At 44.3% G+C, this 20,231-nt stretch overlaps 1 protein-coding gene across 1 annotated transcript; it reads right to left on the bottom strand.

The window, feature by feature from the left end:
• Positions 1-71: 71 nt before the first annotated feature.
• DDX6 (DEAD-box helicase 6) lies at positions 72-19,754 on the bottom strand. The gene is made up of 14 exons (XM_083481092.1): positions 19,533-19,754; positions 16,166-16,621; positions 12,791-12,854; positions 11,641-11,745; positions 10,637-10,766; positions 9,581-9,727; positions 9,366-9,460; positions 8,813-8,935; positions 8,555-8,683; positions 7,835-7,951; positions 7,261-7,324; positions 6,575-6,676; positions 4,917-5,099; positions 72-3,745 (listed from the first exon to the last, which is right to left on the bottom strand). Exons 2-13 carry the CDS (start codon positions 16,363-16,365, stop codon positions 4,924-4,926), a joined length of 1,452 nt encoding a protein of 483 aa, XP_083337218.1. The 5' UTR covers positions 16,366-16,621; positions 19,533-19,754; the 3' UTR covers positions 72-3,745; positions 4,917-4,923.
• Positions 19,755-20,231: the final 477 nt, after the last annotated feature.

Here is a 20,231-nt window from a genome sequence, read left to right on the forward strand (position 1 = left end):
TTAAATGCTCTCGCCACCCCACAAAAGTAAACCACCCCCACCAGACCAAGAAAGAAACTGAAACGGCAAGCTTGAATCCCAGTGAGCTTTTATTGAGCTAATTCTCTCTTGAAAAGTAAGTCAGGCTTTTATCATCCATCACTTCTGCCCTCTGACACAGATATGGTCAGCCTTCTATTACATACTTGTGTGCGCAGACACGTATCAAACCAAAAAAATGAGCTCTACTGGACATTTGCCAGTTACCAGTTCAAAAAAATGTTTTATCTTCCCTCCCGCCCCACCCCATCCCGTTTCCAAATTCTAGTCCCCAATGTTCACAGTGAACATGGCCTGGACCGAGGACTAATGAAATACAATGTTGCTTGAACTGAAAACAAAACATCCCTCCCCCTGACGTTTTCCAGTTTTGTTTCAATAAGGGGAATAGAGACTAATTTTTCTTCCAGATACCCCCTCCCCACAATTCCTGGTTAAGACACAGCAGAGCCGTTATCTTTGTATATTTCTGCATCCCACCCCACCCCCACCCCCTGCACAGAACTCTGGAATGCTGCCAAAAGGGAGGTCCTGGCATAGCAGAGGCGCATCACAAATGTCACAGCAGATCTAGCGTGCTCCCACTTGGGATTACCCTTTCCATATTCTGCCAGGGAAGAAATGGTAGCTGTGCCCCCCAAACCCACGGCATGCTTGGCACCAGCAGCATAGGTCAGCCTACTGCTGGCAACAATGGCACACTGTGGCAAAGACACTGCCATGCACCAGAAGCCGCACAAGGCCTCCCTTCACTGGCAGCAGTCCATGAGTCCTGTGTAGGTAAACCCAACCCCAAAATAAAATAAAAATAAAAAATAAGAATGAGATGCCCGATGTTAGCACGTCTGCCTTTGTGTCCTGTTTACATGATCTCATCCAGCTCCACAACAGACACAAAAGCAGGTGAAGGAAAGATGCTCCCATCTCATTCTGGATATATCTTTTTTTCAAAAAAAAAAAAAAGGGCAAATAAGACCTACCCACCCCCACCCACCCTCATGGGCAATCTCTGGCGAGTGCCAGGCATTCTGGAAAGAACACACTGAAGTATCCCAAGCCTGGCTTTGCCCCAGTCCAGCTCTGGGGGGATTTATCATGTAGATTGGTTACTCCTTGCACAATCCAGGGGGATAAGCCAGCCACAAGGTACATCAGTGTTTTATTCTCTTTGGACCCAGCCGGAACAACATAAAATAGATTGCTCGAGGCTGCCACAATGAATATTAATGGAGCTACATTGCCAATTTAGGAACACGAGCCCATAATCTTCAGGGTTTCTATTCAGATTAAGAGGGGGAAATGGGAGGGAGACCAGGGTCTACCTAGTCAATATCTGGAGCATCTTTCCATTTACATGTCCCTCTATGCCCTAGAGAGGGCTTCCAACCAGCACCAAGTGGCTTTCTGACCCAACAAAAGCCACCCAAGATTGGCGCTCAAGAATCTAGGCAAATGCTGCTCCCCTGCTAGGAGGCCACATTTAAAGTAATACTTTCCATTTAAAAATGCTGTGCTTCAAGAGTGACCGGCTGAGCATGGCACAGGGCATGGGGGCCACCTCAACTCATGGCACCATGTCAGGTGTGCATGCTCCTACGAGGTTCTAGATTCCTGCACACTTGTCACCTTTGCACTAAAATGACCCCCTTCCCTCCTCTGCTAGGAAGACAGAAGACTGGCTGCAGCAGAAGAGCAAGATTTTGCTTTTGGTCAGAATTTCCCACCCACAAAGCATCCCTCCCCCCCTCCCACCCCACACAGAGTACTTGCCAGTCTGATGCAGCTGCAGTAAAGTCCCCAGCAGTGGAGCTATACTTTAGTGCAGCTTCTGCTACGTTACTGTGGAGTTACTAGACAAAACATTTTCACTTTGAAAGGTGTTGCCAGGAAGCACCTGGTTCTAAGCACAGACCTCTAAGCAGTAGGCTGGGTAAGGCTGTCATTTTCCATCGTGGGAGAAATCAGGGTAACTTAGCTCCTTGGGGCAAGAAAGCAGGGTGGTGTGGCAAGTGCAGCTTCTGACTATGTCTGAGCAAAGAGGGTCTGTGCTTGCCCTGGTGCCTCCTGGCAGCCTGTTGCTGGTCAGGCTGGAAGGGAATTCTTAAGAAGTTTACAGGTCGAGTTTACTCACTCCTTTTGCCTGCAGATCAGGCCAAACATCAAGCATATTGGGAGGGGCACAATTTAAAGCAACACTACTTGGACCTAAAGCTTTTGCCTGTCGTAATCAAGGCATGCGGGCCACCTGCAGCAGAGAGGGGAGAGGAGAGCAAAGGCTTGGGCAGGGGCAAGGAGGGGCTTGCCCTGGCCTGCTCCAGTCTCTAGGCAGACAGGCTTGAGACAAAGTCAAAAAGAAGTCGAAAGAGGCAACGCAATCCAAGAGAACTCTGGAATTGGCCAACAGTTTTTGCTCTTTTTAGTCCCAAATCCACACTTTGCATGTCCTTTTCTATCTTGCAAGAAGGCAAAGGAGGACTGTGCCCCCTCCAGCACAGATGCCACCTTCCTGGAGTTTCTTGTAGGCAGGAATCCAGGTGTGCCTCCAAAAGGGCTCCCCAGACACACTTCTACCCCACCCCCCGAATCTCTTCCAGGTCTGAAGTCGTAGTGCTTGGCATGGAGTAGTGTTGCAGAAAACTGAGCCCCTCTCACCTTTAGCTGCTGTCAAGATCTATCTATAATCCCTTTAACCCCAGCAAACTTCATCAAAACAGGAAAAAAGAAAAAAGAAAGTTATATATGAACCCATAACAGAAAAAAACACATATTTACAGAGTTTATACAAGTATACACATCCAATTTTTTGTGGAACACGCTTCAGAAAGGAAAGAACACCACGGCTCTGAGACAAGTCTACCTAGCAAGTGCTGTGACCACCAACGGAGACTCACGGAAACCAGTCTGTAGTGTTCTACAAGAGCACAAGGAGGGCTTTTCGGATGGCTCCATATTGCAGGTGGGTGGCAAGTGGCTCTTTCCTCCTGGGGTGTTGATGTTGCACTCAAATCAACCCAGGTGGTCCGGGTTCTTTTGTTTAAATACACGTATTTACAGAGTGGGTGAACTGCATCTGCATCTCAACTCCTCCATTTAAAAAAAAAAAGTTGAACAAAAAAAAAAGTATTACTGACAAGTGTCACCTCCCACCAGCATGTGTGCGAGAGGGGAAGGGAGTGGAGGTGGGGAGAGAGACTTTGACCTGAACCAAAATGACTCCTTGGGCTGTATCTGAAAGGTGATATTCTGAATGGTCTCATAGCATAAGGCACTTTGCACAAATAAGTAACAAGCTCTTTAGCTTAAAAGACAGATGAGGAGCCAGGGAGAAGTTGAAATGCACTCAATCAGGCGGCTGTGGGTGAATCTGAAATTGCAGAGTCAAGCTTGAATTTGGGAGTCTTCTCTTTTCAGAGTTCTTCTTCTCCACCACAAAGAAAGAAATTAAAACCAGCAGTTAGTGCAACTAATGTTCAGTCAGCACACAGTGCAAACATGTGGGAAAAACAAAGGTATTTCCTTCCTATTTTCTGCTTCCATCCTCACAGCCAGATTTAAAAAAAAAAAAACGGAAAAAAACTCAGCTCTTTAATCTTCATAGTTCCAAAAACAATAGATGAAAAACCCACAAAGAGAAGGGCATCCCGAAAGAAACAATGTATCACATATCCGGATCAAAGGGCTTTAAGCTTGTGTGTTTAAGCAAAGCCTAGAAAGGAAGAAGAAACGCCCACATTAGTATCACACAAAATGCATTGAAAGTTGACACTTTTGCTATAGGGTGTGTAGGCAAAAGCTGCGATCACAGCTCAAAGCCAGGTAGCAGGGTGTGTGCTTTGCTGCCTGCCAGGCAGCATAAATAGAAGGAAAGATGCTTCCTGGTTAGCTCCCCATGCATAATCTTTTTGCCTCCTGCATAATATTTTTCTCTGTATACTTTTAAGAAGAATTATTTGTATTTTGAAAAATGATTTTAAAAAAAATCCCTGCTACTTCTTAATCAAGAAGCTTGAATATTTTAGTCCCTTCCAACTCTACAATTCTATTATTCTTTTGTACATTCTTCGAGCTATAGGAATGCCCTTTGATAGGAAGACATCCTTAAAATCCTGCAAGAACACATGCACACTCCATTACATGTGAGAAATTGTTTACACACACACACACACACATCAACAACTTAGGCACCCAACAATTGTACACGTCTCTGCAGCCACAGCAGGTGCTGTGATTCTCCAGCGGTTTGACTTCACCCAGGAAGGTGCACTCCATTGTCTCTCAAGACAGAAGGATGTCAACAATATAGGAAGTTGCCTTATACTAAGGCAGAACAGTGGTCTTATGTAACTCAGTACTGACTGGCAGCACTTCTTCAAAGTTTCAGTTCAGGCGTCTTTACCTACTCCTTCCCTGGGGACTGAACCTGGGACCTTCTGCATGCAAAGCAGATCCTCTACCATTGAACTACAGCCCCTTATTTCTATCAGCTGCCCTTCAATTTGTTCTCACAGCCACTAATGGAGCCTGAGAAAGAAAATTATATCTAGCCACTGTTTGGGGGGGAAATAGTAAACTTGCCCCCAGGCTCTTTGAAAGGTGTACATCCAAGAGTCAAGTAGAAAATTTGCTCACTCTGACACTCCACAAGTCCAAAAGCCACAAGAAAGCAGTGATTCTTATGACCAAGCTATAAATTCTTATCAGACCTCATAAATATAGGGAATTAACAACTAATAAGTGCAAAGTGCGGAGACAAGTAGCATTGCTTTGCACAGGCATGCATAGGACAGGTAAGTGACCTATTCAGCCACCTCTCCAGAAGTGACTGGACAGTCTAATTCAGCCTGTTTCTCCCTTCAGCCCCCAAGTCAAATACGTACGCAGCAGTTAAGGTTTTTCATCTTCTACAGGCTCACTGTGGTATTCTGCCACATACAGGCTCTTGTCAATGTTACTGGGGATGGGCTTGATTTCTGTACCCAGCTGTTCCTCAATACTCTTCAGGTTGAACCGATCATCATAGGTGATCAAGTTGATGGCTAGCCCAAGGTGGCCAAATCGACCTTTAAGGAGAGAAATCGGCTGACATAAGTTGAGAAAATCCTCAGGCTTGCAGCAGCTTTTGTCCCTTGTCAGTTAATGCATGGCTGGTTCAGCAGCAGTGCTGAAGACTGTTCAACCCCAGCGCAAGACTCAGAGGCCACCCAGTTCTCCTCCCCACACCCTGTATAGCTGAACTTTCAAGTTTCACATCCCCATTTATTCTAGTATTTTCAACTTTCAACAAAAATAATAAAAGGGAATTTTACTATTCCCCTGTGAGGAGGGGTGAAGTACAAAGTTAAGAATCAAGCAAGGCTAGCCCACTCACATTTTGATCTCTGTAATAAAGCTATTTGCATGCTGTTTTTCTTGTTCAATCCAAACAGATTACGTATATATATATATCATATGAAATATGTTGCTATCTACAATAGATAGATAATAACTTTCTATTTGTGGAACTAATTGCTGCATAGCAATTGAAACAAGAAGAAAGATTAGGTTATTCCCGTGCAAAGCTTCCTCAAACCTGCAGTGAGCAACCAACAATCCCGATGGGGGCGGGGGGAGCCTGCTTCAGAATATTCCCCCCAGCTCTTCTTGAAAAGGTGCCCATTCTCAGAGTGTAATGGGTTGGGGTAGGACCACAGGGAGTATGGTTCACAGAATCATGCAGAACCTGGCCTGACTAGGACTACACTGTGCACTGCATTGTGCTCCTAATCAAACTGGCAGTCAACAAAGCTGCTGCAGAGAATGCATCTGTGTCAACCCACTACCACACCAGGTGAACTGCAACTACGCCAGCTGAGTTTTCAAGGGCGGCCCTCTGTAAAGTGCACCAGGAGGTTAGGAGACTGCATAGATGATGGGAACTCAATAGGGCTTCTCTGTTTAAACTCTGGGATAGAAAGCATGAGGCCTGCTGGATTTTGTGGGACTCCCAACTTCCATCAGCTCCACCCAGCATGTCCAATGGTCAAGGATGATGGAGGCTGCAGTCCAACATCATCTGGAGGTATCATGACAGCTACCCCTGGTTTAACTTCCTCTGAATCAAGATCGCTGGATAAGCGATAGTGATACCCCACACATTAGCTTCACCCCTACCATTATGTTTCACCCCATGCTGTCCACATATTGTAGAAAGGTTTGAAGGAAGAGAAGCCTACATGTTCCCCAACACATGGGTAGCATCAGTGGAGGGATGACCCACATGGTGCCATCTCCCCTCTCTCTATGCAATCTGAACTGTGCAGAAATAAATGACTGAATAAGGGCAATATTGCTCACGGATTGTTTTTTTCAAAGGAAAAGAGCTAATGCATCAGCTCTGATTAACAGAGGGGTGGCTGGTGCACCAACAGAACCCTAATCTGACCATGGTCTCCAACATGAAGGACAAAGTCAAAGTTGGCTGCTGCTTGCTCACTGAGCAGTATTTGGCGAGAAGCTACCAAATAAGCTGTCATTCTTCACTGCACAGCTTTCTCACCTGATCTGCCAATACGGTGGAGATACGTTTCTGCCAGCTTTGGAAAATCAAAGTTTATCACAACATTCACAGCTTGGATATCAATACCTCGGGTAAACAGATCTGAAAAATGAAGTTTTCAGTTTAGATAATTTGACTAAAGTGACAAGGACAGCCCTCCTCAAACAAGAAGTGGCAAGATGGTCTGCCAACAGGCATTAGCAGGACAGGAAACCAAGACACAACTAATTTTGCACTAAGTTTTTCCTTTAGCCTCAAGAGCTGCAGGATTCTTTAAAGGACTAACCCTGAAGGACCCTTCACAGCCACACAGATATTTATGATGAACAATACACAGTTGTCCCATAGCTAACTTTTCCCAACCAAGAAAATTCAGAACCTGGAAAAAGCGTTTCTTGGCTACTCAAACTGTTGCACTATTCAGTTGCGAATGCTCTTCAAGGATAACTACTAAGCCAACAAGAAGCTGGGGGAGGTTATCCAAACTGCTTTCCCCCTTATTCATTCTTACGTCCATTCATAATAATGCCCATACCCCTCTTGCATTCTCCTATCTGACTGAAGGTGCTTAATGAATTTCCAAAATGGAAGCACAGAGAAGATATTCTAAGTCTACTTTCAATTTGATATTGAATAGTCACTAGGCTTGAGACATGAGCCAGAGAGAAAACAAAAGGGGTACTCACCAGTGCAAACAAGATTGCGGCATAAGCCATTCCGGAAATCGTGGAACACACGATTGCGGTGCTCCTGGTAAGAAACAGGAAGAGATTATTCACCAAAACATCCCCTGATGTTGAGAGACCAAGCAGCTGGGAATCTCCAGAGAAACAGCAAGAAAACAACAGTTTGCACAATTCATGCCACAAAGCACAACTTAATGCAGGATAACTGCTGCACCAGATATTGCAAGTCTGAAGTGCTATATTTGGGGCCACTCCCTATCAGTTCCTGTCTTCCACTTTCACACTAGGTTACCCCAATTCTATCTTAATTTAGCCATCTGTTTAGCCCCCCATTGTGCCAGTACCAATCTGACTCTCATTTAAGAACTGAAGGAAATCTCTTCAAACACTGGCATACTTCGGTGCCATACGAGTAGTAGTAACAGAACTAAAGGTGGTTCCAGAGAGTATCTGAATGTATCATGCAACAAGAAGGGAACATCTCCTCATCTGCCCCTCCCCCAACCCTTAGTATCAGGAACCAAGTTGCATTAAAATACTATAGATGCTTGTTAATTTTTAACTTCATACTGACCTGTCTCATCTTTGCATGGATATAGAAGCACGAATACCCCAGCTGGGAAATTTTCTTAGCTAGTAGTTCAACCCGTTGGGAAGAGTTGCAGAAGATGATTGATTGGTTGATTTGGAGCTAAATACAAATACAAAGTGTTCAATGTCTGAAAATTCCAAGGCAATTAATCTTTTTAAAAAGACAAAACTATCACAACAAAGCATCTCATTTATAAACTGCACAAACACTTCCCACACATAACCATGTATCATCCTCCCCTGGCTGAGGCTCATAGGAGTGGGATGTTCAAAACATCTGGATAGCATCAGGCTAGGAAAGGTGGTTCAAAGTAGTTCTAATGGTTCTGGTAAAAAGAGTTACCAGCTGCAAGATGAACAAGTGGTGCGGCTGGTTCAGTTCAGCATAGTTCCTGAGCCCCTCACAACTTAAGCCCCAACTCAGGAAAGAAATGTAGCTTCAGAACAATCCAGAACATGAAGCCTACAGCTATGTATAGCCTCTTAAATGACAATTTCTCATTCAGAGTTCTATTCTACGGGAAAAATTATGGGGGATGGGGTGCAGATATGCAAACACAGCTTTTCATTTGGACTATATTAGAGGAGGCCACCATGTAAACCCTCATTTCCTCTCCAGGAGTCTTCAGACCTGTGCTTTCTAGATGAACGGCTTTTATTTAGTTTACTGTTTAGTTATATGACTTGGTCTATCACAGCTTACCCTGGAGAATAGTGTGTTGAGACAATGAACTTTTTGGCGCTCAGTTACGTAGGCATAGTACTGAGTAACTCCCTTCAGTGTCAGCTCTTCCATCAAGTTAATCTCATAAGGTTTCTGCAAGTGGGAATTCTGAAAGAGAAGCATTTTGACATTTGGGCATTTTGACATTTGACATTTCCTGTCATTCAGAAAAGAGGGATTTATCAAATGTTGTAGCAAGTGCCAACAGTCCAAGAAAATAATCAACGCTGCACTTACCATAAACTTCTGTACACTTAAAGGGAAAGTGGCTGAGTATAGCAAGATCTGTCTATTTTTAGGTAGCGTGAGAATAATGTCCTCCATTATTTGAACAAAATCTTGGGACAGCAGCTTGTCTGCCTGCAAATACAAGTGGACCAATTTAACACTGGAGTCTTCATGCAACATATAAAAGCTTGCTCAACGTTCAGAGATCCTTACTGGTCTGTCTTTACAACTACTGTAGTTCCAAATAAGAGTTCCAGCTTCACTTTAACATTCCTGCCTAAATAATAATTTAATAATAATAATTTATTATTTCTACCCCGCCCATCTGGCTGGGTTTCCCCAGCCACTAAAGACATTAATGTTTCCCAGCCCTTAACCAGAATCAACTTGACCTTATTTTTCCATGCAGCCCCTACCCCTTTTAAGCAGAAGAATCATCCATTGCAAGGGTACCAGGATACAGGCCTGATTTCAAAATGCACTTCAAGTAACAGGAGTTGCCACGTGCTGCTACTTTAACTTGCAAAGAACAGATTCCAGAGTCTGGCAACGCTAATATTACCTCATCTAGAACAATCATCTGGACATGGTCCACCTTTGCTACTCCTTTCTTGATGAGATCCAGAATCCTCCCTGGCGTAGCTATCACCACATGCACTGCAAAAACACAGAAGCACACAGAGATGAGCTGCAACTTGAATTATGGAAGTCTGAAACTAAACAGGTGCCACGTAGGGCATCCAGGGCTCTACACTTCAGCATCACAAGATATCCTACCTGTATCATCAAGCCTCATTATGTCATCACGCAGGTTGGTTCCTCCTGTGGTTGCCATCACTTTGGCCCCTCCCATATGTTTGCTGACCTGGATGCAGATCTGACTGACCTGCAGGGCAAGTTCTCGTGTGGGAACAATCACCATTGCTGCAAGAAAGAAGAATATTCAGGGCAGACCAAGGATTTTTGCCTTCATATATTGTACCCTTTAAGAGCTCAACACAAGACTTTCAAAAATCCCATTGTTCTTGCCAGCTTATACAGAGATACAATAAAAGTGTTAATTGTAAACAGAGGCAATGGAAAGAGAATTTTTCTTCAAACCTCTAAAAACCTAGACTACAAAGATCAATGAAACAAGTTGGCAGCAAGCTCAGGTCATAAAAGTTATTAACAAAATGAACAATTAATTGATTGAATTCACTAATGTGGTGGTCTTAAGTCACTAGCTCAGAGAGCTTCAATAAAGGAAGTTTCACCTAGTCCAGAAGCAATTATTTCTAAGCAACAAATATTGGGGGCTGTCTATCACCCTCTTGCCTGGTATGCAAATGAGCTTCCCTGAGGCATCCATTTGGACCAAGAATATTGGACTAAAGACAGACTGATTCAGAAAATAAGTTATGTTCTTAGCTGGCGGGAGCATACTGTAACAAGAAACACTTAATTGCATCCCATTGTAATTTTCATCAACTAAATCTACTCTCAAGCATTTTATCTCTACAATGCAGAGAAAATCTCAGCAACTGTTTCACGACTCTTGGGTGGGCAAGTTTGCAGTTCAACCCTTCAAATTTTACTTCCTGTAAAAGTGTGCTGTAAATCAAAGGAACAGCCTTCTTAACAGGTGCTGCTAAAGGTTAAAGTGGTGTTGTTGAACAGGCAGGGATAAAGCAGCATTATCAACCTTGAGAAAGTCTGTCTAATGCTTTGTTTTCCTGACATCTGTGAAGTGGGAAGTTAAAGATAGTAAGGGATTCAACACAGCCATGGGTGAAATTTAAACATCTGGACAAAGTTCTCATGGGGCTTACTTATTTCCCATCTTCAACTCACCTTGTATGTTATCCTTCTTTAAGTCAAGCCGTTCAAGTAAGGGAATGAGGTAGGCGCCGCTCTTTCCGGTTCCATTCTTAGCTCTAGCCAAGATATCCCTCCCAGATAAAGCAATGGGAATGCTCTCCTCCTTAAAAGAAATAACAAGGATCAGCATAAGAAAACACAATGCTTACCTCTACTGGGAGCAAAGGGTGGGGGGAAATGCACTGGAGCTAATGTAGCATTAGTTAAGACCCTAGGGCAAATAAGCACATATCTTCCATGCATGACCACGCCACCCAAGCAAGAAGTCTACCATCATGAACTGGACCTCTCACAAGCAGAGTGATAGAAGCTACAGAGGGGCTCTCACCCTGTCAGTATGGTGACTAACAGGTAACTAACTAGCTAGGGTTTTGTTTTTTTCCTTTTCAAAAATGGGCAGATAGCTGCTTCCAGCTTCTTCAGATGATATACAGTTTTCAGGATGAACCAAAGTCAAAGCACAGGAGCCTCGTCCTCCAGTAAAACAGAGTCACAGAAAAAGCAACGAGTCAAGATTTCTCCTTGTTGCCCTCCATACAGCCAAGGACTGGATGCACAAACAATTTAATACAGAATCCACATAAATATTTTTCAGGCTATTGCGACACCAATGGCCTATTGAGAAAATAATGGCTTTCCTCCTAGTTGGTCAGCTATAAGAAGTTTATAACTGCTGAAAAAGAATGACTCAAGCAGGAAAAATTCCGCATTAACTGTATTGAACAATAATGTTCCTGAACTCTGGACATACATGGGTGAGGGAGGAGCCTCAGTTATCCACACAGCAGCTAGATAAAGTTTGATCTATTAGATATTGCCAGAGTGCCAGTGAAAGCAACACGGCAAAATAAAGCATCTTGCGCAACAGGAATCTAAAGTACCATATCATGCACCATCCAGCTCAAAAAGTCCTCTACCAGCTGAATTTTCATTCACCAGGTAAGCACCTTACATCTGCTCCTGTCACACAAACCAACCTGAATCGGAGATGGTTTTTCCCAGCCCATTTCAAAAATTCCCATCAGCAACTCCCGTTTCAGGCAGTAATCTTCAAATTCATTTCCTTTTGTGGATGTCACATCCTGAACAAGCAAAATAGAACAGTCAGCTCATGCCCTCTCACACATTCAATTTCAGTACCAGATAAAAGCAGGTAGCAGAGTGATACTTCAGTGGGACAGCACCTCCTTTGCATGTAGAAGCTCCCAAGTTCAATCCCTGACATTCTATAGATAGGGCCGAGGAGACCCCTTCCTGGAAGCTTGGACAGCTGCTTCCAGCCAGTGTAGAAACTACTCAGAAAGACAGATCAACAGTGTAAGGCAGCTTCCTTGGCTTCTTGTTCATTTGCTCATCATGGAGAATATGTACTAAAAGATGCTCTTGCTTGCATGCACAAGCCCTTCGGTCCATTCTACACAGCCAATGCGATTAGTAAAAGGTAAAGGTAAAGGTACCCCTGCCCGTACGGGCCAGTCTTGACAGACTCTAGGGTTGTGCGCTCATCTCACTCTATAGGCCGGGAGCCAGAGCTGTCTGCAAACACTTCCGGGTCACGTGGCCAGTGTGACAAGCTGCATCTGGCGAGCCAGCGCAGCACACGGAACACCATTTACCTTCCCGCTGGTAAGCGGTCGCTATTTATCTACTTGCACCCGGGGGTGCTTTCGAACTGCTAGGTTGGCAGGCGCTGGGACCGAATGACGGGAGCGCACCCCGCCACGGGGATTCAAACCGCCGACCATGCGATTGGCAAGTCCTAGGTGCTGAGGTTTTACCCACAGCACCACCCGCGTCCCTTAATGTGATTAGTACAGCACGTCAAAGTGCAAGTAGATAAATAGGTACTGCTCCGGTGGGAAGGTAAACAGTGTTTTCATGCACTGCTCTGGTTTGCCAGAAGCGGCTTTGTCATGCTGGCCACATGACCCGGAAGCTGTCTGCGGACAAAACACTGGCTCCCTCGGTCAGTAAAGCGAGACGAGCGCCGCAACCCCAGAGTTGTCTGTGACTGGACTTAACGGTCAGGGGTCCCTTTACCTTTTTTAGTCCAAACACCTACACACCTCCCTCAATTATATTTAAAGCCCAATATTTGCATGCTTTCTAGGTTTAGGAACTCCTTACCGAAGTTTTAATTCTCAGATCTTTTGGAGGGAGTTTTAAAGTCTTCTTCCAGTCATCGCCAGGTCTGAAGTGAGAAAATAAGACTTGTCAGCCGCTGATAGGATGCACCATTGCACTCTAGACTGAGAGTACCACAGAGCCAGAAATGCAAACCAGAGAACATGACAAAAGAAAAACTAATGCTTCCTCAAATGTACCCCAAGGCTTAAATTCATATAATAGCAATCTTCTCTCATAGGACTGTGAAGGGAACAAGAGCTCTGCAATGGAAAATATTCAGCACACGCCAAACTACAATTTCCAGGACACTTTGGGGAAGGCATGACAATTAAAATGGTGTAAAATCTATACTGTGCAGCTATGTCAGATGAGGTCCATATACCGTACTTACATTATGCATGTGGCAGATGCAAAATCCATGCCTTAGAAAACTTGTCAGAATTAGTTAACTGAAAGCAATAGTGGCAAATTTAATCTAGCTACTATCTAAGCAAGACAAGATTCCCTAGACCGACAGTGCACCACCTTAGTCTGTGTTTCAGGACGCAAAGTTCTTCTGACATATGATCCAAAGCCCTCATTATGCAGTCAAGTACCCAATAAATGTTAGGCAAGCACCTGAAATTGTATTAAAAACCAAGAAGTTGTTTGATTTTTGCTGAACATAGGTGCAGAAATGGCAATTAATGAAGAATGCAGCAGCCAGATGATCAGGCTACAAGTCTAACCCAACCACATTAGCTGCCTATGTTTCCAGGCCAATTCAAAGTTCTGATTTTAATCCATAAAGCCTTGTGTGGTTCAGCGCACTTATGTTTGTAGAAGGTGCCTATTGACGTGAATCTATTTGGTCAGCTCCAATAAATGTTCATGGAAGGCTTCTTCAGTGATGGTTCTGCACCTCGGTAATATTCTCCCAAAGCTCACCTGGCACAGAAATTGCTGTATCTATATGGTGCCAGGTAAAAACCTTCTACACCGTGTGCATTTGACAGCACATTAATAAATATCTCTTCTTTAAGCGTTTTCTGCCACTGTTGATTTTGTTATTTTTATGGACAATTGTTTTAATTATGGTTTTAAATTTTATAAGCCATGTATTTTGTCTTGGGTCTTTCCATAAAAGTTGTCTAAAGAGATTTAATAAACACTATAATCAATTCATAATATAGTCAATTCTTCATTAGGGGAAAGATGCCTTTCATCTAAACCAAAAAAATCTATAGTAAGACCACTTTAAAAAAAATTCCCCGATTACCATAAACTAAGAAATTTTAGGCCAATATTCCTAATAGCCGAAGTGGTTGAGTGAACTATAGATAAGGAGCTGTCTATCTAGGTCCATATCAAACTGGCTTCTGGCTGTGGTTTCAGGCAGACTGCCTTAATCACCATAGCTGATGACTTCCAGTAAGAGACATGGGGAGCATAACTCAAATAATGCTCTTGAACTTCTCGGCAGTTTTGTAACTAATGATTATGGCATCTTTCTGGAAGTGCTACACGTTTTGTGAATAAGGAGACCCAGTGCTTTTTTAAAAAAAACAAAAATGTTATGGGGTACTCTCATTTTGACTCAAGAAAACCACCATTTTATAGTTCAAATTAGGAAAAATAAATACATTAAATGGACAAAAGTACAAAGATTCACAAAATGTTTAGGGATATGCGTAGCCCTGCATCTCCCCCAGAAAAAAGTACTGGGGAGACCACTTTGCGGTCCTCCATTACTGCCCTATCTGGCAATTACAGGTGATTAGAATGAAGGGCTTTTCTTTCCTGCAGAAGCTCTCTTATGGGGTCTTGCATGTATCTCTTTTGTCCCACCATATTAATACAAGACAGGAAACCACTGGGAGAGATTACCCAGTTTCTATTCCTTTCCTATCTGAACCAGATAAGATAATTCTTAAATGACTGCCTGAAGTCAGTAATGATCAAGATGAGGGTCAATATCAAACTTTGTCCAGACAAGACAGATGCTCATAGTAGGTAATCTCATAACTGGAGAAGAGATGGAACTGTTTGCTCTGAGTGGGGTCACACTCCTGAAATAAGTTAATTGCTGGAGTTTCCTCCTGGACTCTTAGGTGGAAGTTACGGACAGCAGTACATTTCAACAGTTTCAACGAATAAGGCAGGGGGCAAGTAGCCTTGCCACTGTTATGCAAGTCTGGAAGCCTTACTCTTCCAATATGCAGCTATGTGTAGCAGACCTTGAAGATGATGCAGAAACTTCAGTCCATCACAAATGCAGCCACCAGTATAATCACCAATGTCAGCTACTGGGAATACACAACACCAATTCTGAGTAAGTCCTCTGGTAGCCAATGAGCTTGTTTCCAGGTGAATATCAGTATGATGGTTCTTACCTCTAAGGCACAAGTCCAATATTCCTGAGATTGTGGGTTTCACTGTTCTCTGGGGTAGCTGGCCTCAATTATTAATACAGCTCTCTCAATAGTGTTTCTGTGCTTGCAGCAATTTGCTATTGGATCAAGGAGCCTAGGCTACTCAGAGAAGTAGTCAAAGCTTCTCTGATTAGGAAAGCTTTTCTGCAGTTACATATACTGAATTATTGTGTAAACCATATGTTATTAATATGTTTAACATGCTTAATTATTATTATAAGCTTCTCAGGGTTCTCTAAAGCACCATGTGCATTGATGGATACAAATACACATTAAGCAATGAAGTACAAGAATCCCAATTAACTATTTGCTGAAATCGTTGAAGCTCCAGCGAATCAGAGAGGTGAAGGGTGATTTGTAGGAAATATAGCCCACCTCCCTGTTTGATGCTAGAACCATCAAGAGGGCTCTCCTCATTTTCAACCAAAATCTATCCACCTGTAACTTAAGCTCCTTAGACCTAATCCTGTCCTCTGGGGCAGGTATGTGAAGAGTGCTGTCATGTTAGCACTTAGGCTTTCCTCCAGGGCATTCACAATCAGTTTTTTCAACCATCCTTCATATGACTCCCTTTACATATGGCTGATCAGCTTTGTTGCCCTCCTCTAAATCATTTTCATTTGCCTGCATCCTCCTTAAAGTATAGCACCCAGAACCTGACACAGTACACTAGTTAAGGTCTGATTAATGCAGCTATGGAGTCCAAAGTGCTCAGAGCCTAGCACAACCAAAGTGGATTTTGTCAATCTCATTAACAATGGAAACACTGGGTTTTCTGTACAAATACATGAGGGCATTTCATGATCAGCAATTAGAATGCATGAAACTAACAGAACAGAAAGGATGGCAGTTAAGGCTTGGCATCAAGTACTGCTCCAGTTGGCAAAACAGGCCCACAGGAAGAACTCTGGAGGTCATCCTTTAAGCACCAACATGGCTGCTGAGTAGTTTGGCAAGTACTCACTTGATAGTGGAGGCCATGCTCTGTGCTTGCTGCTGAGTGCCGTTATTGATTGTGTTGGGATGTTTCAGCTGGTTCATCTGTTGCTGAGCCTGTGTTCCCCCGCCTCCTGGGCCACCAGTGGGTTTTACGGGGCCCCTCAGCTGTCCATTTTGACTGGAGAGACCCATTATAACAGGGTTCTCTGTTCTGGCTGTACTCATGTTTTGCTTTATAAAGATGTCTTTTTCAACTTCAAAACTTTGTGAGTACAGAAACTGTAATAGTTTATTAGACTCTCCAAGATGAAGAGATAAATAAGGTCCTGCTCAATATATGAGTCTTTTATTGCAACGCAGGCAAGCACCTGTAAAGTCACTCAAGAGTAAAGCAGAAACTTGCACTGTGGAACAACTCTCTTTAAAAAAAAAAAAGTCTTCTGACAAACTTGAGTTCTATCCAAAAACCACTCACTTCAATCTGAAAAAGATAAGATAATAGTGTTAGTATTTCTAATTATTTGCTGCAAGCTATACCAGTTGGAAGGATGTCCTCAATGATGCAGACAGATTAGGAGAACTATTTTACTAATAGACTACTGATAAGGAAAAACCCCCAATGAACAGTCTTGTGGTGCCTTAAAGACTTAACAAATTTCTTATGACACAAGCCTTGATGGACTAGGGCCCCCTTCAAACGCACTGAGTGTGCTCCTGGGTTGGTGGATATATATAAACGAGGGAAAAAAGAGAAATATAAATATTGAGATGAGATAGAAATAAAACAAAAAATAAAGCCAGAAAATTACATTAAAGTAAAATAATAAGTTATCATCATGATCACCCTGCTTATTTTATGTAATTTTATGACGTTTTAAACTTTAATGCAATTTTCACTTGCTAGGCTTTCTGCATTCCTTTCTATCTGACCTCATTGTTTACATTTCTCTCTCATTTCTCTCTCTACACCCAGATGTATATAAATTTGCCCACTGAGAACAAACTTACTTTATCTGATGAAGTGGACTCTAATCCACCAAGTAATATTTTTTTTTACAATGATATCCCAACTGTGGCAACGGGACTTTCACTTGGGCAACTGCAAACATTGAAGGACCCTCTAGGGCCGGTGGGGGCTGTAGGGGGTGGAGAGAAAAGAGAATCCTTTGTGTCCTGATGGATCTGACCTAGTGTCATGAGGGTTCCGTAAAACTCATTTTTGCTGCAACAGACTAACATAGGCACACCTCTGGAAATGAGAAAATTTGATACACATCCAAAAAGACTCCCACTAGTTCCCCAGCAACTCTGCATTGCAAAAGGATGCCAGCACAGATGGTGTATTGTCTTTGTTAATAAACTAGCCATAAGCTCTCTAAACTTTGTTTCCAAAACTCTTACTAAAACTACAAAAAAAATTCTTAATACCCTGAATGTACTGTCTTCTTCTTTTCAGTATTGTTTTTATTACACTACCTCCTATCTGCTGAAAATATTGCTGCAAATGAAGTCTGCACACTGGTGTGCTGCCTTTTAAAAAAACTTCTAAAGGGGAACTTGTTTTGGAAATGAAATGGAGGCACACAGGATGGGGACAGTGACAAGACCCCCCTCCAATTTTTTATGAAAGGGTGACTTTGAAAAGCCCTTTCCTGTGCACATATAGAATTAGTGGCCCCAAAACATGCTTGCAAATCATGTTAAGGGAAAGGAGCTCTAACTATGGCACTTCACAGACACAAGCAAGCGCTCCAAGCAGGAAGTTTGGCTTCTGAATTGCAGAGCACCTCTTCAGCTAAAGCCACCTGACTGGAAATAAGGAGTGAAGTTTGCCAGATGCATCTTACAGGCTTACAAAGATTCCAGAGCAAAGCCTCTTTATGGATGGCACATGCTGAAGTCTTGGTATTGAAGTTACATGTAAAGAGAAGGGTATGTACCCTCAAAACTCAACTGTTCCTCTGAGAATATGTTACAAAAGTATAGTCACTCAGGAGAGGCTGCAGACTACCAGAAAACTAAACAGAAGCTGCTGGGAGGCCTCTGAAATGTTTGTGTTACTGATATTGCAGTGTAGCTAGCTTTCTTACTACTCTGCTGAAAAGTGACTAAGATAAAACCACTCTAGGCCTCCCTGAGCAATCCCCAAAGTGCTTGCAAGCGCTCAAGAGTGTAGCTGATACAAGCTTGATTATACAAAAGTGTACTCAATAAAGTCTGCATTCCTCCTTTTGCAAGTGTTGTGATTTGAGGAACTAATTTACTATTTCTTCCAAAATGGCAAGTCCAGAAATTCCCAGGCCAAAATGTCACTATGTGCGTGAGCGTAATACATTCCCCCAACCGCATCTCAATACGCCCAAGGCAGAGAATCACAAAAGACCCACAAAGCAACCCCCTAACCCCTGCTGGAACTACAGTACTGGTCAGAAGACACCCCCCCCACCCCCGTTTCTTAAGACTGGCTGACCAGCTGCCACAAATGAAAATAAAGGGCCTGCTACCCTGAAAAAAACAACGGAAAATTTTGGTGTTAGAAATAGCAGCTTTAAAAACATTTTTCTCCACAGCCAGGCTACGGAGCGAAGTTGCATATTATGGCTTGCATCCATTACTATTCATACTCAGAAGGGGCCCAGTGAAATGAATAGGCATGGCTAAATTATATCCATCAACTTCAGTGGGTCTACTCCGTGTAGAAGCCAGTTGGCTATAACACTAAGATCATTTCCCCCTTTTGGATTTTTTTGGGGGGCGGGGCTGCAACGTTTTCATTACGAAGGAGGTTTCCAGGCCCTTCAGCTTCCCTCCGAGGAAGGAACAAGAGAGTTCCAGGGCGTCTCTTTCTCTCCCCTCACCCTTTCCCCATTTTGATTATGTGTCGGCAAAGCGGAGGGGGGTTTTGAGAAAGGGAAGGGGGTGAACCAGCTCCACACCCTCCGTTCCTGGCTGGACCAGTGAGCAGCCACCAAGACCTAGGCCAGAATCCCGCGGGGCCACAGACTCCACCCGGCGCACTCCAAGAACCCTTTACCCGCAGAGCGCCGCTTTTAAGGGAAACTGCTGCGACTGCCGGGGCCTCCGCGCGCTTTCCTGGACCGAGAAGCAGAGGGAAGAAAGGAAGGAGAGGGGGCGCGGCCTGAAGGCCGACAAAGCCGCCGCCGCCGCCCGTCCCTCAGCAGGGGTAGCTTCGTCGGGCCTCACCGGGCACCCGCCGACCCCATAAGCCGAGGCCCGTCGGCCAGCTGTCCCGCTTTCTCCCCGCTCCCTGCTTCCTTGTCGCTGAGGGGCGTGTGAGGAGGAAAAGGGAGGCCCCGATCCCAGGCCCAGCTACGCACGCGCGCGCCCCATCTTCTGCCGCCCCCGCGCCTCACAGAGGGGAAGCGCCTCACCGGCCCTGCTGCCTGCTCGCTCGCTCTCTCCTTCCTCCTTCCTTTCTTTATTTCTTCCCTTCTTTCGCGCCTGCCTTGCTGCGCTCGGTCTCCCGCTCCGGGTGTCGGCCTATCTCCTAGCCCGTCACTCGGTGGGTCTGCTCCGGACTATGGCGGCGGCGGCGGCGACGCGACAACAAGATGGCGGCTTCCTCCTTCCTTCCTCTCTCAGGGCAGGCCCCGCCCACGCCGGAAGCACCACCCCCTCGGCGTTCGAACGCTTGGGCGCGCATGCTCCGAGCGCCGCTCCGTTGTCTGCGGAGGGAAGAGGCTCCCGAGGAATTTTCGGCTGCGCTCGAACGGCGACGCTCGCTCCGTCCTTCCCCCTCGGCCCGTGCTCGACGCGAATGCTCAGGGGCAGACTCTGCTCCTGTACATGGAGGCTCTACTACGCCCTTATGGCAGATGGACGCTGCTTCCTCCTCCACCTCCTCGTCAAATGTACCTACAGCACTGTAGTTTCAAAACCACTTAAGCACTGTTATAAGAAAATACCTGTAATTCCCTTGTGGAATATCTAGATTCTGTCTAGAGTCCCTCAGGAGATCTCTATCGGTCGGAGAGAAAGCAGAGGCCCACCAGAGTATATGAAAGCAAAGCCTGATCTTTATTAAAGGAAATAAACTTGCAACAAGGTCCACACTCACCGCATGCAGGAGG

The sequence above is a fragment of the Podarcis liolepis genome (genome assembly GCF_965112155.1).
Source record: "Podarcis liolepis genome assembly, chromosome: 16".
Taxonomy (NCBI): domain Eukaryota; kingdom Metazoa; phylum Chordata; class Lepidosauria; order Squamata; family Lacertidae; genus Podarcis; species Podarcis liolepis.

Excerpts from the sequence above, each read along its gene's own strand:
- DDX6 (XM_083481092.1), bottom strand. The coding sequence starts at position 16,365 with ATGAGTACAGCCAGAACAGAGAACCCTGTTATAATGGGTCTCTCCAGT. Across the intron at positions 11,746-12,790 it reads ATCTGAGAATTAAAACTTCG|GATGTGACATCCACAAAAGG; the intron begins GTAAGGAGTTCC and ends TTGCTTGTTCAG. Across the intron at positions 10,767-11,640 it reads AAAAACCATCTCCGATTCAG|GAGGAGAGCATTCCCATTGC; the intron begins GTTGGTTTGTGT and ends ATTTCTTTTAAG.